Source organism: Bombyx mandarina, chromosome 20 (assembly GCF_030267445.1).
Source record: "Bombyx mandarina strain Sakado chromosome 20, ASM3026744v2".
Taxonomy (NCBI): domain Eukaryota; kingdom Metazoa; phylum Arthropoda; class Insecta; order Lepidoptera; family Bombycidae; genus Bombyx; species Bombyx mandarina.
In genome coordinates this window covers 3,409,805-3,432,705 of record NC_143226.1, presented here as the reverse complement: position 1 = coordinate 3,432,705, position 22,901 = coordinate 3,409,805, and the positions used below count along the sequence as shown (strand labels likewise).

Genomic DNA, 22,901 nt, shown 5'->3' with positions numbered 1-22,901 from the left:
CTCACGGGCTTAAACTAAAAGAATTTGCTAACACTAGCTCTAGTAAGAACAGTGCATCGCAAAATCTACCACCGAATCGGGATCGCGACCCAATGAGAAGATCCGACCAGAAACTCAATGGACTACTACTATATGTACCTGATCTCCCCAATTTATAAAAAACTAGCGACCCGCCCTCGCTTCGCTTCGGAAACATTAAAACACACATGAAACCAAAAAAATAAAATAATTTTTTTTTTAAAAAGTAGCCTATGTTCATCAGGGACAATGTCGGCTTCTAATGGAAAAAGAATTTTTCAAATCGGTCCAGTAGTTTCGGAGCCTATTCGAAACAAACAAACAAACAAATCTTTCCTCTTTATAATTCCTCTTTATAATATTATTAGTATTAGTATAGATAATATCTACGTGTACGATCTCATAATTTGTTCGTGTTTCCATGTTGATTTTCCGATTGTGTTACTGGAGAGTTTATCAATTTCTCCCGTGGAGCGTTCCAAGCAAAGGGTAACAGTGTTGCCGTAATAAAATATTATACTCCCATCGCGTGTTTCAAGGTGGATTGAAGCTGGATTGAGGTTCGTGAGAGCGTTTGGACCGTGAAACTCTTATCTAAAGCTAAAAAAGTAGCGCGTGAAGCTTGACAGACGTCAATTGTTATTTCATTAAAATTGTTATTAATTTCATTGAAGGTCTATATTAATACAATTAGCCATTATATTAAAACAGTAACTGTTCCCATGACGATTGTAACAAGAGAATAAAATTTATGAAATCTTGTTTTTTTTTTTGACAAAATTATAATGTTATGTTAGTTTCGAGAGGTTTTTCCGGTGCTTGCCAACGTCGGTAGTTTTGGAGAGGTAAATTCAAATACTCATTTAAGTATATAATTAAATTTTATTAGGTCAATTCAATTGAGGTCAGCTTAATTAATTATTTAAGTTATAAAACAACGAATCTAGAAATAGCAAAGTCGGTGACGGAATTTGAAAAGGTTATTTATTACTGGTATCCCGGAGGCCTTTCCAGTTTGGCCAAGACAGGTGAGAGAGCTAAGGCTCAGCCAGGAAGGGTGGGATTTGCTAACAGCTGCCCGAGCGCCTCCCAAGGAGACCTAAAAACTCAACAACACTGAGAAGATCCGCCAAGAAACTCAGGAGACTGCGTCTCACCGGATCTTCTCAGTGTTTCACGATTGCGATCCAATGGTAGATTCTGCACAGCACTGCTCTTGGTAGTGCTAGTGTCAGTAAATACTGTCAGGTGGCGCCAGTGAGCTCACTTACCCGTCCGCACGTAGCTGGAATAACCCCTTAGGCTACCAGCGATTAGGTAGGGGGAAACAAGTCGCGCTTCATGGTTAACCCACAGACACAGCCCACTAAGTTTCTCGCCGGTTCTTCTCACTGGGTCGCGTTTCCGATCCGGTGGTAGATTCTGCGAAGCACTGCTCTTGCTAGGGCCAGTGTTAGTACCACTCCTGGTTGAGCCCCGTGAGCTCACCTACACGTTAGGGTGAAGCTGAAATAGCCTCTCAAGGCTATGCGCACAGCTATGGAAAAAAAAAGCTCCATGGTATTCATATAGAGAATTCGAGAATATTTTTGTTAATTTTTACATAAGACAACTCGCTGTAAAATGATTTTATGGTAAACGTTTGGTAAAAAACAAAGTTTTTTGTTATAGGTACAAATAGTTGCCAGGTTGAATTTAAAATATAAATTTTGCCTAATTTTTTTCGAAGTCAAAGTTGATTATAACAGTGTCGTTCGTTAATTGGTGACGCTATCGTAATCCAGGAGCCAGGTTCCTTGCTGGTCATGTGATGCCTGGTGAGCTGTATTAAAGATATTCGAGTTCTAGATATAGGATATATTGTGTTTTACGTGTATCTTTTTGGAACTTAAAACACCATAGGAAACAGCTAGGCACCGGCTGTGTCTGAATTAAGGCTAACCGTTTTAAAATAATAATAAAAAATAATAAACAGATCAACGGTCAATGTTTTTTTCGATTGTAGTTATTTTTTCCCGCCCTCCCTCGTTCCACTCGTTGCGCGATTGGCGCGCTCATTATAAAATCCAAGATGGTCGCCCACTACTCGTATTACCGCCAACGAACACATGTGTTTAATATAAACAATATCCCGACTGACCAATGACCTATTTCACTTGAACGTCCATTTATTGGCATGTGAGTGTTTACGTTTGCCGCGGACGTGATTTTTTGCTTTCCTCAGCTATATTAAAACGTACTCCATTTTAAATTAGTAATTTTGTACAAATACTCTGTCTAGATGTGTTTTTCTTTTAAAAGACTTTGTTTTACTGTTGTTACATATAATATTCACAAGTTTCTTGTCAATTTCTGCCATTACTTGATACCTACAATTCAGACTGGTGGGCGGCAGTCACGTTGTGATGTCTATACTACTGTAGCTGCTTAACAACAGTTAGACCGTGAGCTCGTACGCATATTTATTCGGTAAGAAAATGACAAAACGTTACACTTATTTTTCATGTATTAACTTTAAATCGATCGGTTAACCTAAAATTTTATTGAAATTAAATAGAACCTGTGTTTAAAAGAGCGACATCTATCCGCAAAAACTGGAAACTTGTTTGATAATTGTTTAACGGTAGCCATATTATTCGGATATCCTACTCAATCTTCTTTTTCTTCTTCGTCGCTTCCTCATTACTGAGGGTCGTGACCACCTAAGTCCAGTTTCTGCACCAGCTTCCTCTAACATTGCTTGCATTCGGCCTGCTTAATGACGCCCGGGAATAGATTGAATGGACTATTCAATATATTCCCAAACTATTCCTAAGTTGTCTACAAGATCCCTAGAAAAATGTACCTATCGTTTAGTTTACCGCACAAAAAAAGAGTTCATGCGTCTGAATGTTCATGTTCGCAATTCCCATTTTCATTCTGCCTTCAAAAAAAATATCAAACCATTTAACGAATGCCATTGAATTGTTTCTACCAATACAGACAGCTTTAGAATTCTCCAGGCCGTTTAGATAACATCGGTTGTTTCTATATTCAAAAAAGTGCTAATTATATTGCACACTCGCAACCTTCTGGCAACACTGACCTTCAGTGGTACCAGATTAAGATCTATTAGATCTACGATGATTAAAGGTGGCGCCCAAAGATCAAAAGCGAAGAACCTTGTTGATCGAAGCTAGAACCAGTTAGAGCATAAGTGGGCTTGCAACAAAAAAAAAACGTTCGGTAATGAATTTGATTCAAGACAAAAAATGCAATATCTGTTTAGATACCGTCAATGAAATTAAATTGTTTACAATTTAACACCAACCAATTTAAAACCAACCAAAATCATACCAACGCTTACTGATACCTACCTATTTCTAGCGTGTAGATAATATACCTACGAGAAGTATTACTCAAAAAAAAACAAAAAGAATAGCTTAATACCTGTAGAATGTAGATTAATTGGTAAGAAAAGTCACGAAGTCAAATGTGCAAAAGCAATAAGACGAATGCAAAAGTCCAAAACGGGTAATTTGCCCGTTATGGTATGTTTAGTGTTAATAACTGTGACTTAGGAGTCTTAAGTAGTTCAAGGACGATGGTGACTCATTACGTCGTTGATGGCTCCGATATCAATTTAACAAAAGGCCTTGGTCATGCCCGATCCTGCGGACAGAATAGAAAGCGCTCCGATATCAATTTAACAGCAGGCCTTGGTCATTCCCGATCCTGCGGACAGAATAGAAAACAGTCGACGTCGCCCAAAACACGTCATTTCGGATCCTCCCGATCCACTAACGGTGCTTTTAGGTACCTCAAGCACCGGTCACCGTCCTCGCCGAACCCGTCGCTTGCAACGAGGGGCTCGACGAGTAAATTTAGTCACAAACACAACCCACTAAGTTTCTCGCCGGATCTTCTCAGTGGGTCGCGTTTCCGATCCGGTGGTAGATTCTGCGAAGCACGGCTCTTGCTAGGTTTCGTGTTAGCAACGTCGTCAGGTTTGCGCCCCGCGAGCTCACCTACAAGCTCGGCGAATCTAGAATAACCCCTCTAGGTTACTAGAATAGGTAGGAAAAAATAAAATAAAAGCAGTCCTTCACTCTGTATCGCTGGCATAGCCCGCTAAGATCACCAGCTCAGGTAGGAAAACCAAAACGGCAAGTGGCTCATCCAGACGTCTGAGCAATAAACAAATTAGTATACTTCTTGTACAAGCAGATATTTTAGTACATTTTTTTCTTGATACTGTACTATTATTTCAGCCATCACTTCTTCATAAGTATACAGTAAGATAACATTACGATCCCCCACTAATTAGGCGACCACATGAACAGCAGAAACACTTGAGTCAAAAGAACATCGTAAATGACTTAAAGGTCTAGATACCAGGCCATAAACTCCACACAAAAAAAAGAACCTCATGAAGGCTATAGGTGCAACATGCAGGTTGTTCTTCTCAGTCGTACACTCCTGGCGGAGTGGTCGTGGTTATGTGTGTCTTGGTTGCGGCTTTTACGAGGCTTCTCCGTCTCTCTCTATTTGTGGCTGTACGTGTACATTCAGATTGCAATGCATGTAATGGCACGTAAAAAAAAGATGACAGCGGTTGCGATAGTGGCGGGAAAAAATAAAAAAAAGTATCATAACAAATTTTCTTGCCACGTAACTTTTCTAGTATTCTTCTTCATTAAAACCTCGTTTGTAAAGTTCACATTTTTTTGCTCAAGAGCAGTGCTTCGCGGGATCTATCATCGGATCGGAATCGCGACCTACTCAGAAGATTCTGCGAGAAAGTCAGTGGGCTGTGTCTTTGGGCCAGTTCGCTCGTCGAACTCTTAGTCGTAATCAAGGAGTTCGACGAGGAAAAGTTCATACCTGTTCGTAAGTGTCATGTATATACATATCATCACGACTATGCGTAAGAGATGTCATTGTGCAAATTTGGTATGTGGGGTGCTTTTAATAGCATTCTGAATATGATTGCAAATATTAGATTACATTTTTTATTTATTGATTAGTTGGTGGACGAGATCACAGCCCACCTGTTCTGAAGTTGTTACTGGAGCCCATAGACATCTACGACGTAAATGCGCCACCCACCTTGAGATATAAGTTCTCAAGTATAGTTACAACGGCTGCCCCACCCTTCAAACCGAAACGCATATTAATATGATTAGCTATTTCTTGTAGGACAGTAAGCGCTTAATCCGGATGCAGCTCAATATATAAATATCTATATATCTAATGAAGTACTTTGATATATTCTACCATAGTCTTCATAGTCTAATAAAAAAAACCTACGAGGCCACACGCTAAGCTGCCATCAGTAAAATGCCCTTTGACGATCATGTGCACGGTGATGTGAATTCTCCGAGAAATACTCCGTTGGATCTTTAAGACAGCTGCGAAGAGAGACTGCGCCATATTTCTTTATTATTTTTCTATTATTCTAGGTCATCTGGAACGAGCTCACAGATTAATCCAACAAAGCTATAGTCATTGTCTTAATATGAGTCGTCTATTATCAAAGGTGGCAATCTGTGCATTTGGACAAAAAATTTTTATTGATATTTCAATACAGATTGATTTGAATATAATCGTCTCCTTCAAAGAATACGGTTCAAAACCTGCATTAAATAAAGGTTAATACTTAACCTGTTATTTATCTAAGATGTCGTTCAAAAGAGTTTTGTGACTACCAATGGAATACAAAGTCAATAATTCGTTTTTCTGATTTACCAGTAATTATCCACAAGTCACATTGCCGGCTTTGATACTAGTCGACTCATATGCACAACCGAGGGGATGCGACATTGAAAAAAAAGCAAAAGATTCATTTTCTACATTCCCACGAAATATCATAAATGCGATTTTAATATTTGCTATTCATTTGATAATCTTTAAAAAAAATCGTCTCAAATCTCGAAATGATTGCACGTTTGTCGCTGAATTGCAGTCGATCTAGATAGCTGGTACAATAACCATTAAAAGCGTACTTATTTCCCACTTTTTTAGCATAAATAATTGGGTAACACGCATTCAGGCTATAACGACGATAAAATTCTGCAGACAGTAAAAATGTTTTCTAAGGAAATATATTCTTAATGCGTTACGGAAATATTTCCACGATGAACGAATATTGAGAAACATAAACCTGTATTAGCTGAATTACAGATGGAATGACATTGTGAGTTCGCACAGATAAATACCACCATCACACTTATATCTGCCATTAGGCAGTCATGCGTATAAGCAACAAATTAAGGAGCGGACGGTTAGCGTGGTATGGATATGTGATGCGTAGAGAGAAATGCATGTGACTAGGAGATGTATGGAAATGGTAGTGCAAGGTAGAGGGGGAAGAGGTCGACCGAAGAAGACATGGATGGAGTGTGTGAATTACGATATGAGAGAGAGAGGAGTGAGTGTTGAGATGACGGCGGATAGAAGAGAATGGAAGAGAAAATTTTGCTGTGCCGACCCCACCTAGTGGGATAAGATGGAGAAAAAAAGAAGAAGGCAGTCATGCGTATAGTATACCTACCTACAGTGCCATTTAATTTGAAATTTCCATAGAGGTTTCATACTTCAGTAGGAATTTCTGTTTCAAGGTGGACAGTGACATTGAGATTGTATTGTCTATGGGTTTCGGTAGATAAATAAAACCTTTCGGTAATTAAAAAGAAAAATGTGCGTTCAAACAATTTAATATCTACCTGACACAGAAACTGAGTTAAACATAAAAAAGCAATTTAAAGCTTCTTTTTTTTATGTAACGAGAAGTTGTTACTCGAACCGTATCGAACTAGAATGGGCGCTGAACCGGTTAAGTCATGCATCAAAGAAATATGCTCTGCATGTTTAATAAAAAAATTGCAAAGCGTCCGTAACCAGAAAAAGTAATATGGCGCCCAGTGTCGTATCCAGGAATGCACTGTTGTCTTCAACACTGGAAAGGTTATGATAATTATAAAACATTTACAAAAAACCTCGTCTTTAATGAAATAAATTGAAAATATGATCAGTAGTCGAAAGTCAATTAAATATGCATTATAAAGAATAACTAGAAAACCAGTGGGATAAGATCTTGATGAAATAGGACCACGCGAGAGGTCCCAGATTCAAACAAAGAATCATTAGAAATTGGTTCATCTAGAAAAGAGTTCGGAGGTACATAGCACATATAAATAAAAAACTAACTGCTTTTAATAATTAATGTACCTATAAAAACAGAGAACATCGTCTGACGATAATTACTTGTGCCAGGGATTTTAGTCGGCCTCTACAAATATAAGTTCTTCGTGTCCTCTCAACGTCCATCTGCGCGTTTTCAATAGGATAAAGAGCACAACTAGGAGCTCAGAAGAAAAAGCTACGAAGGCATTGTTGAATTTCTCATTCCTTCTTTCCAGAGGCGGCTTTACCTATGGCACTGGGGGTGGGCGCAGCGGCCTCGGCACTTTCAATGAACCTGTTACATTTGTACCGATTCCATTGCGACCGCACGCTTAATAAAACTAGCTTAATAGGCGCTATATGGGCTAGAGACATTTTTGCTTTCTTCCACGCATTTCTACTTTTAGCATCATGATTGAGATCGGCAAATAGTAGATGTCTCAGATACTTCTCTCCATCTTTGAGGTGCCGTTTGTAAATAAATAAGTTAAAATACAAATAAGTTCGTCAAACTTGTCGAATACGACAAAGAGTTCAGCAAGTGAATTATCTAATAACACAACCCACCGATATTCAGGCCAGATCTTCTCAGAGGGTCGCGATTCCGAATCGGGGGTAGATTCTGCGAAGCACTGCTCTTGCTAGGGCTAGTGTTAGCAAATTCTCTCAGGTTGAGCCCGTGAGCTCACCTACCCATCCGCGGGAAGCTGGAACAGCCCCTTAGGCTACCAGCGAATAGATAGGAAAAAAGTTATAATCGCTGGAGATTTTACTTCTTTAAAGGATATTCATTATATTATTATTATCTTTGCGTCATACTGCAGTCTATTTTTTTATAGTTTTTATCATATTGTACTGCCAACGCTTCGCAAATCCTCAATAGCTCTCCAAGTGCAAGAAGTACTCAAAATACCCATCGTGTTGTTGTTTAACAACTTCACTGCGGAACAGGCCCTTATCGGCCGCGGTACTTTTAGCTGGTGCGGATAAAAAAAACTATCTCCCTCTCGCTGGTGCGTTCCGATTTTTTCAGGTGTTTGTAAGAGTTCGACACGACAACTGTATACTATAAATTGTACACATTATGTTTTCGCTAAGTCATCCCTTTTGTACCCTAGTGCTGGTGGGTCGAGATTCGAAATAGACCTGCAACGCACTGGCAGAAATATCGTTGGGGGCACATTTCGACCCGCAGCCCCACCAGATGAAGATATTTTTATTGCTTAGATGGGTGGACGAGCTCACAGCCCACCTGGTGTTAAGTGGTTACTGGAGCCCATAGACATCTACAACATAAATGCGCCACCCACCTTGAGATATAAGTTCTAAGGTCTTAAGTATAGTTACAACGGCTGCCCCACCCTTCAAACCGAAACGCATCACTGCTTTCGGCAGAAATAGGCAGGGTGGTGGTACCTACACGTGAGGATTCACAAGAGGTCCTACCACCAGTAATATGTTTATGGTGTATGATTTTACTCGCCGCAGCTAAGGCGTTAATCTTTTATGATTTTTTCTAGAAAGTAAATGAAATCGGCCCGAGGGGCATGCTATTTAGGTTAAAAAAAGGCGAAGAAATCAATTAAGAAGAAATCAATAATCTGAAACAGCTCCTTAGATCGCTTTACATCGACCCTATGATATAAATCCATCTGTAGATTTAGAAATTCCAAATGATACGCAAAATCAGAATTATCGTTATCGGCCATCCAACGATCACCTTCCGTATGATAACAACTGGAAGTTGCCTATTAGTTTTGTTTTAAGTAAAATGATGGCATTTTTTCCTAACTGTCTGACAGACAGTGGCCTCGAGAGGCTAATCTATCTTTGCCTTGGTTGGTGGGCGAGCTCTCGACGAGAACTGTAGAAGCACTAAATACTGTCTAAGAGCCCCGACAGTAGATCAGGAGGATTCGAAATGGCATATTTAAAGCGACGACGTAATGTCTCATAACGCATGTCAGTGCCTGGCATGCGTTATGAGACATTAAATTCTGTACATTTTTTTTATATCCACACATTAAATAGTTAGTTATTATCATTAATACTTTTAAGTATGTTGGGAAAGCCTATTTACAGTAAATGAAATTTCATAAACAGTTTGATTTCGTGTTTCAAGTTAAATGGCGGTGTTCACGTTTATTATTTATTATTATGCCCCGGTAATAATAACAGCTAATAATAAATAAATAAAATATTTGGCTAAAAGACTATATATCCAAGGCATAAAATAACAACAAAAAATCTTGAAGTGACAGATGTTTACGCGCCAAACAACAATGGTGGCTGAACAACGTTTTAACAGATCTTTAATTTGCAAGTTTTTTTAAGAGTTTTACAATCGATAGAATCGTCTATAAGTGTTCTAATTTATCAGAGTAACTATTCAATATGTCACGCACCAAGCGTCCGCGTACCGCAGTATAAGTTTCAACATAAAATTATTGTGAACATTGTCGGCGTGACCTGAAACTTCGATCGCGCCAAGTGTGATTATTAACTCTTTACATTAATAGTATATGTGACCATTGTCATGGCTGCAATTACACCAAGACGTTCTACTCGTGTGCCTCACACGCACACGCCCAAGATGTCTGAAAGGAAGAAGAGTTTGTTCCAAAGTGAACTTGAGGCTTCGAGGGAGTCTTTGACGAAGCACCGCAGATTGCCGGTAGTGGATAGCGAAAGTGATAGTGAAGACTGCGATCTTGGTATCATCAGCACACTAGATTCCAGTTCTGGTGAAGAAAATGAACCTATAGTAATAAAAACGCCCGAACGACGCCTTGGAAGTAAGTACGCCTTTTTTCTCATTCAGTTTATCGTGTACAAATACATAGAAAGTCAGAGTAAACTAAATAAAAGACTAGATGTGAATATGATATATTTTAACACATGTTAATTTCCAGTAGGTTATAGATTTCAAGGTCTGCCTGTTGCATTGAATACACACAGTTTTCCTTATAAACAACACGAGTTTTGACCATAAATAATGATTACATGATATCAAATTTGTCAATGACTATGTAATCGTAAAAACAAACACAATTTTAAACTTTTAAGTAATGATTTAAATCAAAATTGTTAAAATCTAATACTTCAACACGTCTTTTTAATAAGTGGATGATTACAAACTCACCAACAATGCATTTCAATAATAAAACAGAATTTTCTCATGAGAACCTATTAAGTATGTTATTACGTTCAAAATTTATTTTTAAATTTTAAATTAGTAAACCCCTAATGGATAATAAAATTAACATATAAAAAAAGCAGTATAAAAACATGTTAGATAAATGACTAACCAACTTATACTCAACTCATTTGATGTAGATAAACAACGCATTCATAAAGTTATCAATTAAAAATTTAAACTTTGTAATATTATTAATCCAAGTTTCTTTGATGATATAAAACCAAAAGTAAAGCTCTGTTTTTTATAAGATTAGTGTGTACAGATGGTTACATACCTTGCCTAGTCCCTACATTCCAATTGAAAGTGTGCAATGCCCATTATACAATTCAATTAAGACTCCAACCTTTTGGCCCAAGTTTGATGATGGCTTTCACAGTCGGCTGTGGATTGGTTAAAAAAACTTAGTTTAAGATATAAGTTACAAGATTGGGAAGCAAGATTGTGTGTTTTTGTGAAACATTACATTTATATAATAAGAGACAAATTAGATCTTAATTTTGTGATTTTAGCATATTTGAGCCCTTTTAAAACCTACTGTTCGTCTAGTTTTATATTAAAGTTCAACTGACAAAATTATTATTGGGATTGTTCATTTCATTGAAGATCCTTAAGAATAAAATATAAAAATACAAATTTTCAGTTATAATTCTCATATCTTCACTTAAATAATATATTTTTTTTACAATGAAACAAAAAACTACATGTTGGTTAGTTAGTAAACATTGTTTCCTTGAAGCAATGCATTGTATTCAAATTCCAAAGTGAAATATGTAAAAAAAGAACAATTGTTTGATATCATTGAAAAAACTTTGCAGGTGAGATGAGGTCTCAGACAAGGAATTTTCTCAAAGAAAATAATGAATTGAAGAATTTTATAAAATCTCCATTTACATTGAAAAAATACCAAACTAGAAATATGTGTATGGACTCGAAAAGTACAGGCTCTGTATCAACTCCGGTCACACCTCATTTACAATATCATCCTGGTACACCTTCATCCACCCACTCATGTGCAAGTATCCACACTACTTCATCCACATCAAGCCGAGCTCGTAAAAGCCTGGCCAGTTTAATAGCTGACACTGAGAGTTGCAGTAGCTCCTTAAAAGACCTGAATTTCGATTCGGATTCTGGTACAGATTCAAAGGAAAACACACCAACCAAGTCTCTCCGCAGATCTAAAAGACAGCAAAAGATGACGCCGAAATTTAAAAGTTTCAAAGGAATATTACTTGAACAGAAGAAAAATATTTCACCAATGAAAAATGCTATTGTTTGTTTGACGAAAATGGACATGAGTGGCTTAATGTCGCCTACACAAATGCTGAAAACTCCACACAATACCACAGAAACAATAGTTTCTCCCCCAAAAATTCACAACCGAAGATCTGTAGTAGAAATAGCTGAAAGTCCAGAATCTTGTGACAGTGAACGCAGTCAAAAAAGACTACGGAACGACAGCATGAGTGAAGGTCCTAGCTGCAAATATCCACGATTGGATGTTCCAAAAGCTAGGCTATCTTTGTTCAACAGTGATAGGCTTAAAGAAATACTTTCAACTAAATCTTTCTATGGAAAAACGAATCCAGAATTGAACATTAACGTTGCTGCAAAGATTTCCCATGCTATAGAAGCCACCACTCATCAACGTAGGGCATTATCTCATTCTAATTCAAGTAGACGCAAGAGGAAACCAGGTCAAATAAACCTTGGCGTCAAACACAGAATTCGAAAGCCGAAACATCATAAAAAGAACATTATGATGAAAAACACAGTAGTTACAGCTACTAACTTGGCCAACAATACTAGTAATTCATCAATTAGTATGAATGACACAACATTGATAAGTCAAAATTCAAGTCAAGAACTTTTAAATGGTGAGTATTTTGACTGATTTACATTAATCTGCTCATTAGTTTGCCAAAATCACATTAATGAAATTTCTAATGGTTAATGAATGTACAATAATGAAGGACATCATGGCATTCGTTTTGACTTCTGTGACCTGACATGATTATTGAATTAGGGTTTCAATAACATTTAACTAGTTTTGATGTAATGTTAATTATGTTTTTTATTAGGAACATTTACTGACCAATCTTGAATACACAAATGAAAATTATTCAGTTCAATCAATTTTATTCACTTTGTTAATAAAAATAAAAGCTCATAGAATTTAAATTTTACAATACAATGTAAATTGATATTTCATCCTCCTGTTTTTTTCCAATTTTTTTTTTTTTAATACGACTATAGATTATAGATATAATAGAAAGTGTGTATCTACCATAGCTATCCTATATCATGTCAGTTTATTTCAAGGCTTAAGGTGATGAGTCTTCTAAATTAAAATTTAAGAAAGAAATTACTAAACATAGTAAACTGTTTTGAAAATATTTTTTACTTTCCTTTCCAATAAATATGGTATAAAAAGAATATGTATTTTTAAAATGATATTCACAGATAAAGCAGATCCATTCCACACTGAAAAGGAAACAATTGAAGCATTACTAAGCCAGTGGACAGAGGAAGAAATACCAGAATCTGAACTTTCTATAGTGAAACCTGGAGAAGATTTAGCATGTTTTAATAGTACTGTCATTGAAGAAACGAGCCAACTGTTTGAACCTGTCACAGCTGTACCTGTTAAAGCTGATTTGCCTCAAGACAATGCTATCATCGTTGAACTGGGGGCTGATCCAGCACAAGTTAAGCCTCAAATTGACACAAATGTGTCTGATATCGTGATGATGGATGGGCATGTGGCTGATCATGGAAGAGCTCCCAAGTCTGGTGATTATTTACCTGTTGAAGGAGGTTATATAGTTGTCCATGAAAATGCTGTACAAGGTGAGACCTAGTTTCCATTAAACATATACAAAGTCGTTCTTGATATGTTACTAAATATTTCCACAGTGCATAAGGCCAATAAAATTTATTTTCTAAGGCAATCATACACACTACTAATTGTAGCAAGTGCTTGAGTTAATTCCCCCATTATGGCTGATGATTCTCTCAAGACCATACTGGAGTATGGTCCATTCCAATCGCATTTTATTGCTTTAAATGCTTGGACGAGTTTACAGCTCACATTTTAGTAACTAACAAACACTGGGTCTGTTACCTACCAGAGGCTGCCAATCAGAGGACTGTATCTATCCTTCCATTGATATATTTTTAAGTATAGATCAGTTCGAGAAACAAATTTTTATAATAATTAAAATGTTCTAGAAGCAGAAAACCTAACAGACTTAGATGCAATCGAACGTGAATTGGAGATGTTAGATGAACAAATATTCAAGATAGCACAGTCCAACAATATTAATGCTGAAGCTGTACTCAAGTCTACAGAAATAGCCATTTCAGTTAATAATGGTGAGTAAAAATTGTAATGAGTAATTAGTAATAGTATTCCTTATAATTTACAGACACCTAAACCACCTGAACAGCCACAAAAAAGTTTGTGGCGGGTAGCCATCATACAACACAAGATAGTTGACAGATGCTTGAATCTCGCTTACGACATTTTCAAGACAAGCTTGCATATATACAAGTTCCGAACAACAACATTCGGACTGTCACTCTACAGAGCAATATCACCCGCTCGGTGGAAGATCTTCTCTTTGTCTTTAAGCATCCCCAAAAGTTAGATAGAAAATATTACCTAATTAAAAAAAACCTTTTTCCAGAAGCAACTGAACAAGTTCCTGTCCCAAGTGCAGCCACACCAGAACATAGTAAAGAACAGAAATTGTTTGCCATCTTCGATAAGCCTAATCCGGGAATTAGCACTCCAACTACTAAAGGTAATTTTTAAGAGCAACACATTCGACCATGTTATCAACAACATCAAACATACACTAGTGAAGAAATTTCTCTTTTTTTTTTGCTTACTTGGGTAGACGATCTCACAGTCCACCTGATGTTAAGTGGTTACTGGAGCCTATAGACATCTACGACGTAAATGCGCCACCCACCTTGAGATATAAGTTCTAAGGTCTCAGTATAGTTACAATGGCTGCCCCACCCTTCAAATCGAAACGCATTACTGCTTCACGGCAGAAATAGGCAGGGCGGTGGTACCTTCCCGTGCGGACTCACAAGAGGTGCTACCACCAGTAACACACACATCACTTTATAAAAGTAAATATTGCATGCCCAGTTTCGAACATGAGGTATAATAGTTGGGCATAAGCAGGAATATGGTCTTAAAATCATTTTACACTTTACAAACAATTAATTACTTAATAAATGAATCTTTGTATATTTATTTATGAATTGCTTTGCAGAAAAAACATCAAAAAGGTCATTACTGAAGAATATAAGCGATCAGTACGTGATAGACGCCGGTCAGAAGAAGTTTGGTGCTACGCAATGCAAAGAATGTGGTACCATTTATCAGGTTAGCTTCAAATTTTTATATTAGGTCAAACAATACTGCGAGAATGAAAGGCGATTGCGTGCAGCCAAGATCCGAATGTTGTGGTGGATGTGTGGAGTAACGAGAATGGATAAAATACGGAATGAATATGTTAGAGGAAGTCTGAAAGTGGCACCTGTGACAGAGAAGCTGAGAAGCGCGCGTTTGGGATGGTATAGATGAGGTTGGTAAGAGAGTGTTAACTACGAATGTGGAAGGATATAGAGGAAGAGGTAGACCTAAGAAGAAATGGATGGATTGCGTGAAAGATGATATGTGTAAGAGGGGAGTGAGTGAAGACATGGTATATGATAGAAGAGTATGGAAGGAGAAAACATATTGCGCCGACCCCAGGTGACTGGGAGAAGGGCAGGAGAATAATGATGAATACTTTTTATTGCAAAAATGCCCCGTGCCCATGGGTCGATACCATCGCCCTGCCTGTTTGTGGCATTGTACTATAAATTTGAGACTTAAAACTCATGTTTCAAGGTTGGCGTCTGCATTTACTTGTGAGCTCGTCCACCCATCGATGCAATACAATGCAAATGTATCAAAGCAAGCAAAATGAATAATAGTATTTCTGAAGGTTTATTTGCGTGATTTCTGAATACGAACGAAGCTGATATAATTACGTAGAAATCGCATTCTAAAATTATGCATTTCATAATTAACTAACAATCGGCACGCGAAATGACGTTCTCATAGATTCAAGAATTATTAATTCACTACAAACCATTATATGTATGTGTATTCATTGTTAGTTGAGTGAATTTAAAGTGTTTTCTGTGCACATAATCCGGTTTTGGCTGCGAAATCGTATATGATGGTTTGTGAATAATACACATCAGTGAGTTCAATTCAAGCTTGTCTAATCACCTAATAAAATAAGTGACGTGTGTGAGATCACTGTGTCTCCTTTCTCATCATGCATCTGATGTAGTATCTATAATATTCTAACCCGACCTCTCCATCAAACACAAATACTAAATGTGATGCAATAAATTCTTCATCTTGATTTCAGATCGGCGATCCACAAGATGAACACGATCATCTTGTTCATCACAATTCTAGTGACGTACTTAGGTTTAATGTAAGTATTTAAATTTTTGTGCAATTTGAATTTGACTCTCAAAAGCCCAAAGTATTATACAGGGTGTCCCAGAAAGAATGGATAATGGAGTTATTGGGGACTCAAAATAAAAAAATATTTCTTAGGTAGTACCCAAATTACGTATTAAAAAAAACATTATTTTGCATACTACTGCGCGTTTCTGTAATATACAACAGCTACAAACATATGAAATCCATAAGGTTTTTGGTATTATTTCTACATGGACTAAACCAATGGATATGCACTAAACCATATGAGTAGCTGATGTAATTTTTTGTAAAAATTCATGCAAACTTAAATTTTAATCATGAAATGTAGTATTTTATCTGGGTAATTAATTTGGGTACTACCAGATTTATTTATTTATTTTTGTGTCCCTAATGGCTCTATTGTGAGGTAGAGCTATTAGGGACACAAAATTATCTTTCTGGGACACCCTGTATATAAATATTGAGCTAATTCACGTCTTTCCGTCTGTATTGTAGTGTTTGGTTATCTGATTAATTTAATACCTAAACAAATGTCCGCAACCACCACATATAGCATCATATCTTATTTTACGACATGTGGTATATGACTTTCACAAAAAAAATGTCCGATTTTCAATAATGAATAATAAACATGTTTTTTAAATCCTTGTGTCACGTAAAAATTCTTAAACCATTCCGCTCCAAAACATATCCTATTGACACAATAAATCCTAATGGTAATTGCTTCGTATAACTGATGGTATCTCGGCAGGGTTGGAAGGAAGAGTGCGTGGTGGGAAGATTCGGTAGTGGACGCTGCATCAGGATACGCGGCGGCGAACCGGGCTGGAAGCGAGTGGAGGCTGTGTTGTCAAGGATAGTACATCCTCATCTTGGTTACGAGGGATCCCTGCCGCAAGACAAACTGCATGCCTACACTGTTAGTAATTTTTTGTTTGAGTAATGGTTTCGTAGCTTATATAGTGATACGCGCTGGGGTTCAGAATAAATAAAAAAATCAACCCAATTACAAGTTAACTCTGTATTAGCATTTAGAACACTTAAAACACTTTACAAACACTTTAAAATTCTCAATTCGCTTGTTCCGTTTCGCTTCAGGTGATCCGTTCGCTGTTTCGCTTCGAGTAGTTCGGATTACTGACTGACTGCGTGCCATCTCTGCAACGCTTTTATAGTCGATACCACATCCCTAGAATTATCGAGAATATTCCACACATTTCTAGTATTGCGTTTCCGCGATCTGTCCATAGATGGCGTTGGACATCTCGAGCGTTATAGGTGCTACTAGATCCTTCGCTATTTGTTCAACTATTCGGCGATAGATAGCGTTACTCTTACCGGCGAACAATAGCATACTTGTATACAAGTATTTAAGCACTCACACACAATTAAACACAGCCACACATGACACAACAACTACATGATCTCACCTGAAGTTTTATTAACAGCCAGTGTTATTGTCGATCAATTTTTTATTAAAGTGCGTGTTATGAAAATTACTAGACAAATATAAGAAATAGAAAACCTCATTTATTCTTCTTCGTCCAAACTGCAAGTGGCCAAAAACTAATCTGTCACTTCACTTAACATACTCTTATTTTCATTATCATTATTTTAGCTTGGGTCAAGAATAAAATTCGGACAAGTTTTAACTGATTGTAGTGGTCAGAAACAAAATTAGAAAATAATTCACAGATATTTTTTCGCACTCACTAGCACCTAGTGTGCACTAGCAGGCGTTCAATAGAATCTCTGTTCGAAAAAATACTGTAATTTATTAATAAATAAATGAGAACAAGTCACACTAAGAAGTGCGCCTTTGAGATGGTATAGACATGTGATGAAACGAAATGAAAATGAGATTGGTAAGAGAGTGTTAACTATGAACGGGGAAGGATATAGAGGAAGAGGTAGACCTACGAAGAAATGGATGGAATGTGTAAGAGGGGAGTGAGCGAAGAAATTGTATATGGTCGAGGAATATGGGAGGCGAAAACATGTTGCGCCGACCCCAGGTGACTGGGAGAAGGGCAGGAGAATGATGATGATGATGATAAATATAGACCGACAATATGCTGCCAATCAAGAACTAATATACGAATCCGAAAAATATATATTGATAATCATAATTGAGAAGTACTTGTAAGTGCGAGCAAAAACTATGTGGTTGTAATAAGAGAAAACCTTTACTGAATATAAGGTTTTAATAAGCTAAAATTAACAGTAAAATTTGTTTTAGTTAAATTAGATACATTGACAAATAACTAATAAAACAGATTGATAATGACATCAACTTATGACTGTTAGTTTCAAGTAAGAGGTTTACATCATTGGTTAACATTTAGTAAACAATATTATTAAAAAATAGTGGTGGATAAAACGAAAAACACGGTCATTTACTGTAGAATTAGGCAACACTAATGTGTTCATTACGTTTTACGAGGTGTTCAATTACTAAAATGTTAAGCTGGTATTTAACCTAGTAAATATTACCTAGTAAATATTATAATACAATTATCGCTATATACATTAGAATAACAAGTTATTGCACTAAATGAGAAACATATTGTGTATCGTGAATGTAATAATATCACTGTCACTATCTATCAGAAGTTGCAAATTTTATTGCGGTCCGAAAAATTACCGGACAGGATGACTGCGGGTACTATAGTATACATCGACGAATATGCTGCCCTTTTATTTATTTTATATAACTTTATTTCGCTAGACCGACCCGATCATAATTTCGAAATCGCTGATCTAAAATAATCAAATGATATTATTTAATTTTCATTTCCTTTATTACAGGCCTACTTATACATCGAGAAGAAACAAATCATCGGTTGCATGATCATGGAACCTAAGACGAGAGCTTACAAGTTCATACCCGGAGACCCGGACTGCTGCAGTGTTGAAGATTATCCGGTGAAGTAAGTAGAATATAAATATATATAAGAATGGAACTTATGAAAAGAGTGTGAAACGGAACGTTAATATGTGTGTGAGAGAAAACGGAAAGAGAGGGAAAAAATAATGACAGAGAAAAGGAAAATGGTGAAGACGGTTAAAAAATTATGGAGGGTAGAGGTAAGGAGAACCGTCTCATATGGGAGAAGCTTGAAAAAGTGTCCCACTTTCAGCACTAAATAACAGTTCAAAAATCCTCCAGAATGGCGCTAGCATAGGCACAGGGTATGATATGAATTGAGCCTTTGTTAACTGATTGAAGTATGGTGAGTTAGGAAATTTAATATATTTAATGACCAGAGTAGTTAGTGACAGTGTAATATACAAGACCTTAGATGTTTACGTAGTCCAAACTAATTTCGTCAATATAACCCAAAAATTATTGCTGTGGTAAAACGTGAAGACATCGATTGCATTTTCTTATCAGCTTTAAATAAAATACTTACTGTGATTTTGTAGTGCTTACAGTTCTTTCGTCCTTTTTTATTTCTCTATCTTATTCTAATAACTTTCAGCGCCTTTTTTAAATTTACCCGGTTGCTACTGTAGCGCCACCCTTATTTAGCAGATTTTAACGGAAACTTTTTCACACACAGAGACGGTTCTCCTTACCACCCTCCATATAAAAAATGAGCAAGGCGTAATAAAAGTGTTAATTAATTTTTAAATAACTATTATAACAGAAGATTTTAGAACAGTGGAAGTTTTATTTTAGGCGGCCGCGATCCCTATTCTACATATATGTGGTGAAGGGTAAGAATCTGATTGTTGGTTTTATTCGGAGAACATATTTTCTGGGCCCAGCGTAGGCTTCGATCAAGAATAAATGTATTATAATAACAATAGTTTATTAAAAAATTAAAGTTAATTGGGTAAAGCAAGTCGTAAGACAGTTCTCAAACTAGGGGTCCATGCGGCGGCTCATTGAGACATAAGTCTTGGTCTGTCGAATTAATAACATCCTTTACTCTGCTCGCACGAACATCAGCCGGACTCTGTCGAAGCAATGACGTCACCATCGCTTGCGTCTCATTGACGAAATGTTTAGAAGTTTCTGTACTGATTACCACCCCTTTTTACTGCCCACCTACCGCCAGTAGCCTTGAGGGGTTACTTTGGCTTCAATGGATGTGTGGGCGAGCTCGCGGGGCTTAACCTTAGACTAACATTGGCCCTAGCAAGAGCAGCCCTTCACTGAATCTACCACCGGATCGGTCGAAGTAACTCAATGGGTCGTGAACCACTCCGCCATATGTTACCTGAACTATATAAGGCGACGAAAACTTAAACATAAAATTTGTCCTAGGTGTGGCGTGTCCAGAATATGGACTCACATAAACCATCGAAGGAAAAGCATAGCGTCCCGTCTGCTGGACTGCGGGCGGGCGTCGTTCCTGTACGGCGCCGCACTCCGAGCCGGCGACGTCGCGTTCAGCGCGCCCACCGCCGCCGGGAAACAGTTCGCCGCTAAGTATTGTCAGTGTGAGAATTTTTATGTTTATTTAGATTAAGGAAAATTAGTGAAAGAAACATATCGACGCTTGAAAGGCAAACGTGACTAAGCGACAATGCCTAAACTTTACAGTAGACAAATTTAAAGTTGAAATACCTGAAAAAAATATCTTTTTTAACGAATCTAGCTGTAGGATTGAAATTATTTTAATAGACCTAGTAATATATTTTTTTTGCGCATCGAATATGATTATTGCCTATCATTTATGTACAAAGCCGTTATTATCGCTTAGTCACGTTTGCCTTTCAAGCGTCGATATATAAAACTCTTGTGGATGACACAAATGAAATGTCTCGAAATAGATAGATAGACCCGTTTTCGACGCCATTAATAGTTGCTCCGAAATGTTACATAAAAATTAGACCTTCAAAGTCATTGATTCAAGAATAGAAGAAGATTGATTAAAACTATACTATGCAAGTCAGCCTTGATGTTGTAATCTATGTTGTAAGCTATACTGCGCTCTCTATCTAAAAAGAGAACATGATATGAACAATAACAATTCTGTTATTAATTATCAATGCATTATAAAGATGTCTATTTATAAAAAAAAAAAACAGCAGTCAACTTGCCAACACAAAGAAATGTTTTCGTTAGTCCTTTCGTGCCAGTGTTTTTTTAGTCGTAAGCGAAATGTTGCCACATGAAAATGTTTTAGTGTTGTCATATTTTTAATTTTTAACTTCACCGGTAAACACTAGTCCTATGTGTATGCCATATTATGGCCCTTGTAAAATTTAATATAATAATATGTGGAAAGCAAATAAAAATAAATTGTTTTAATAATACTCGTGTTTAGAATGTTTTATGGATTCGAAATAGTTACAACTACTGGTAGTTTTTAAATGGTTTTTTTTTTTGTAGTTCGATGCCTCCAATGAACACTACTCCTAACTCCAAATTCGTAAGTTTACAGGAGGAGAGTTTAAACGAAAAAAGTTGGTAAAATCTTTATTATTGCAGATATATTTATTTATGGTTTTTTCTTGTGTAACTAGCTGATTTACTCTTGCTTCGTATCCCATCAATAATGAATTTGTAATACTTTTAAAATAGTGAAGCGATTTGCGTGAAAAACGAAAATTTCAAAATTTTTAGTTAGAGTAGTGTACATCGGAGGCATCGAGTTTAAGACTCTTTATTGTACTATAAAGGTAACTACAAAAACAAATAGTTGTTTTTACAAAAAATTCTAATTGTATGTAATGTATTTTTGATAAAGTATTTTACTTATTTTATGCTCAATTATTTATGAATTACAAAAATGATAGTTTAACTTGATAATTTTCGAAGTGAAATTCATGTGTTGTCTTAATTGTGAAAAGATCTGAATTTCATTTGTTATTCACTGTAAACATTTAATTAATAAATAAAAACAGTAGGCAACCGCATGGCTGTGCCTTTGGTATTGCTAAAGTCCATGAGCGCAGATAACCAACCGTTTACCACCATATGGGCCGTATGCTCGTTACCTACAAGGTCAATATTAAAATTTTTATTATAATTTTGAACAACAACTCACATGTATAAGTGTACATGTTTTAAGTAGCAAATGCAATTTGCATTATTGATGTATTTGTAGCACTTTTGGTCTAGTACTATTGAATGAAAGGGTGCATATGGGCGCCGGTGACAGCTTTACAACAGGCGGGCTGTGAGCTCATTCACTTATATAGGCAATAAATGTATAAAATAGTACATTGTGCACCAAGGGAGAAAAGTTGGACATTTCCTCTCGCGTGTAAAATTAAATGTCTGAACTTTTCTCCCGCGGTGCACATACTATTTTTTCTCCTACCAGGCCGAAAGTTCGTAAAGTACCGAGCCGGGGTCCAGGGGCGAAGCCCTGGCCGAGGGTTGGGGGGGCGGAGCCCCCCCCGTAATCATAAAAAAAACAATTTAACTGTTTTTTAATTTTTAAATAAACTACTACTGATTGAGTAAGAACTGTCTGATGAACTCATCTGTGTTTAATACTTCACTATTAAATTTTATTGCTTTTTGTTTATTTCACTTTTGCACTAAACACAATATTGCAAATTACCCGAGCACAACAATGGCGGAGAATTTTAGGTGCGTGAGAGCAGACGTAGATACTAACGCGCATGCGCACTTGTTAGTACCCAGGGAGGAAAAGTTACACTTTCTTCCCTGTACAGCGGGAGGAAAACCGAACTTTCGGCGTCGGTAGGAGAAAAAAGACATATCATAGCACCAACAATCTGTTAGTACAATAATTTCAATATCAATGAAAACACAGTGTGCATTGAGTTGTAATTTTACAGTCGATATTTGACTGATTTTAATGTAATTATTGCTAGTTTTGATAAAAAAAAATTTAATTAAGGGACCAATTTTTAGTATAATATTAATTTAATTAGGACACAAAGTGCCAATGTTTAGTTTTATGAAACATTGTATAATTATACCTCTGATTTGATTGAATAATTAATTAATTAATATTTGGATACATAACAATTCTGACCAATATAAGGTTACGTTTTTTTTATAGTTGT

The 22,901-nt window shown here is 36.7% G+C and overlaps 1 protein-coding gene across 2 annotated transcripts; it reads left to right on the top strand.

Annotated features, from left to right (window-relative positions):
- Positions 1-9,456: 9,456 nt before the first annotated feature.
- On the top strand, positions 9,457-20,784 carry eco (Establishment of cohesion). Of its 2 annotated transcripts, none has more exons than XM_089736117.1 (10): positions 9,457-9,977; positions 11,197-12,258; positions 12,845-13,231; positions 13,613-13,756; positions 14,074-14,187; positions 14,671-14,783; positions 15,826-15,894; positions 16,657-16,824; positions 18,714-18,835; positions 20,179-20,784. In XM_089736117.1, the coding sequence occupies exons 1-10, from the start codon at positions 9,719-9,721 to the stop codon at positions 20,381-20,383; spliced, it is 2,643 nt and encodes an 880-aa protein (XP_089592243.1). In that variant the 5' UTR covers positions 9,457-9,718; the 3' UTR covers positions 20,384-20,784. The 2 variants fall into 2 exon arrangements, with proteins under 2 accessions (XP_089592243.1, XP_089592242.1); XM_089736116.1 differs by having other exon boundaries at positions 9,458-9,977; positions 14,071-14,187.
- Positions 20,785-22,901: the final 2,117 nt, after the last annotated feature.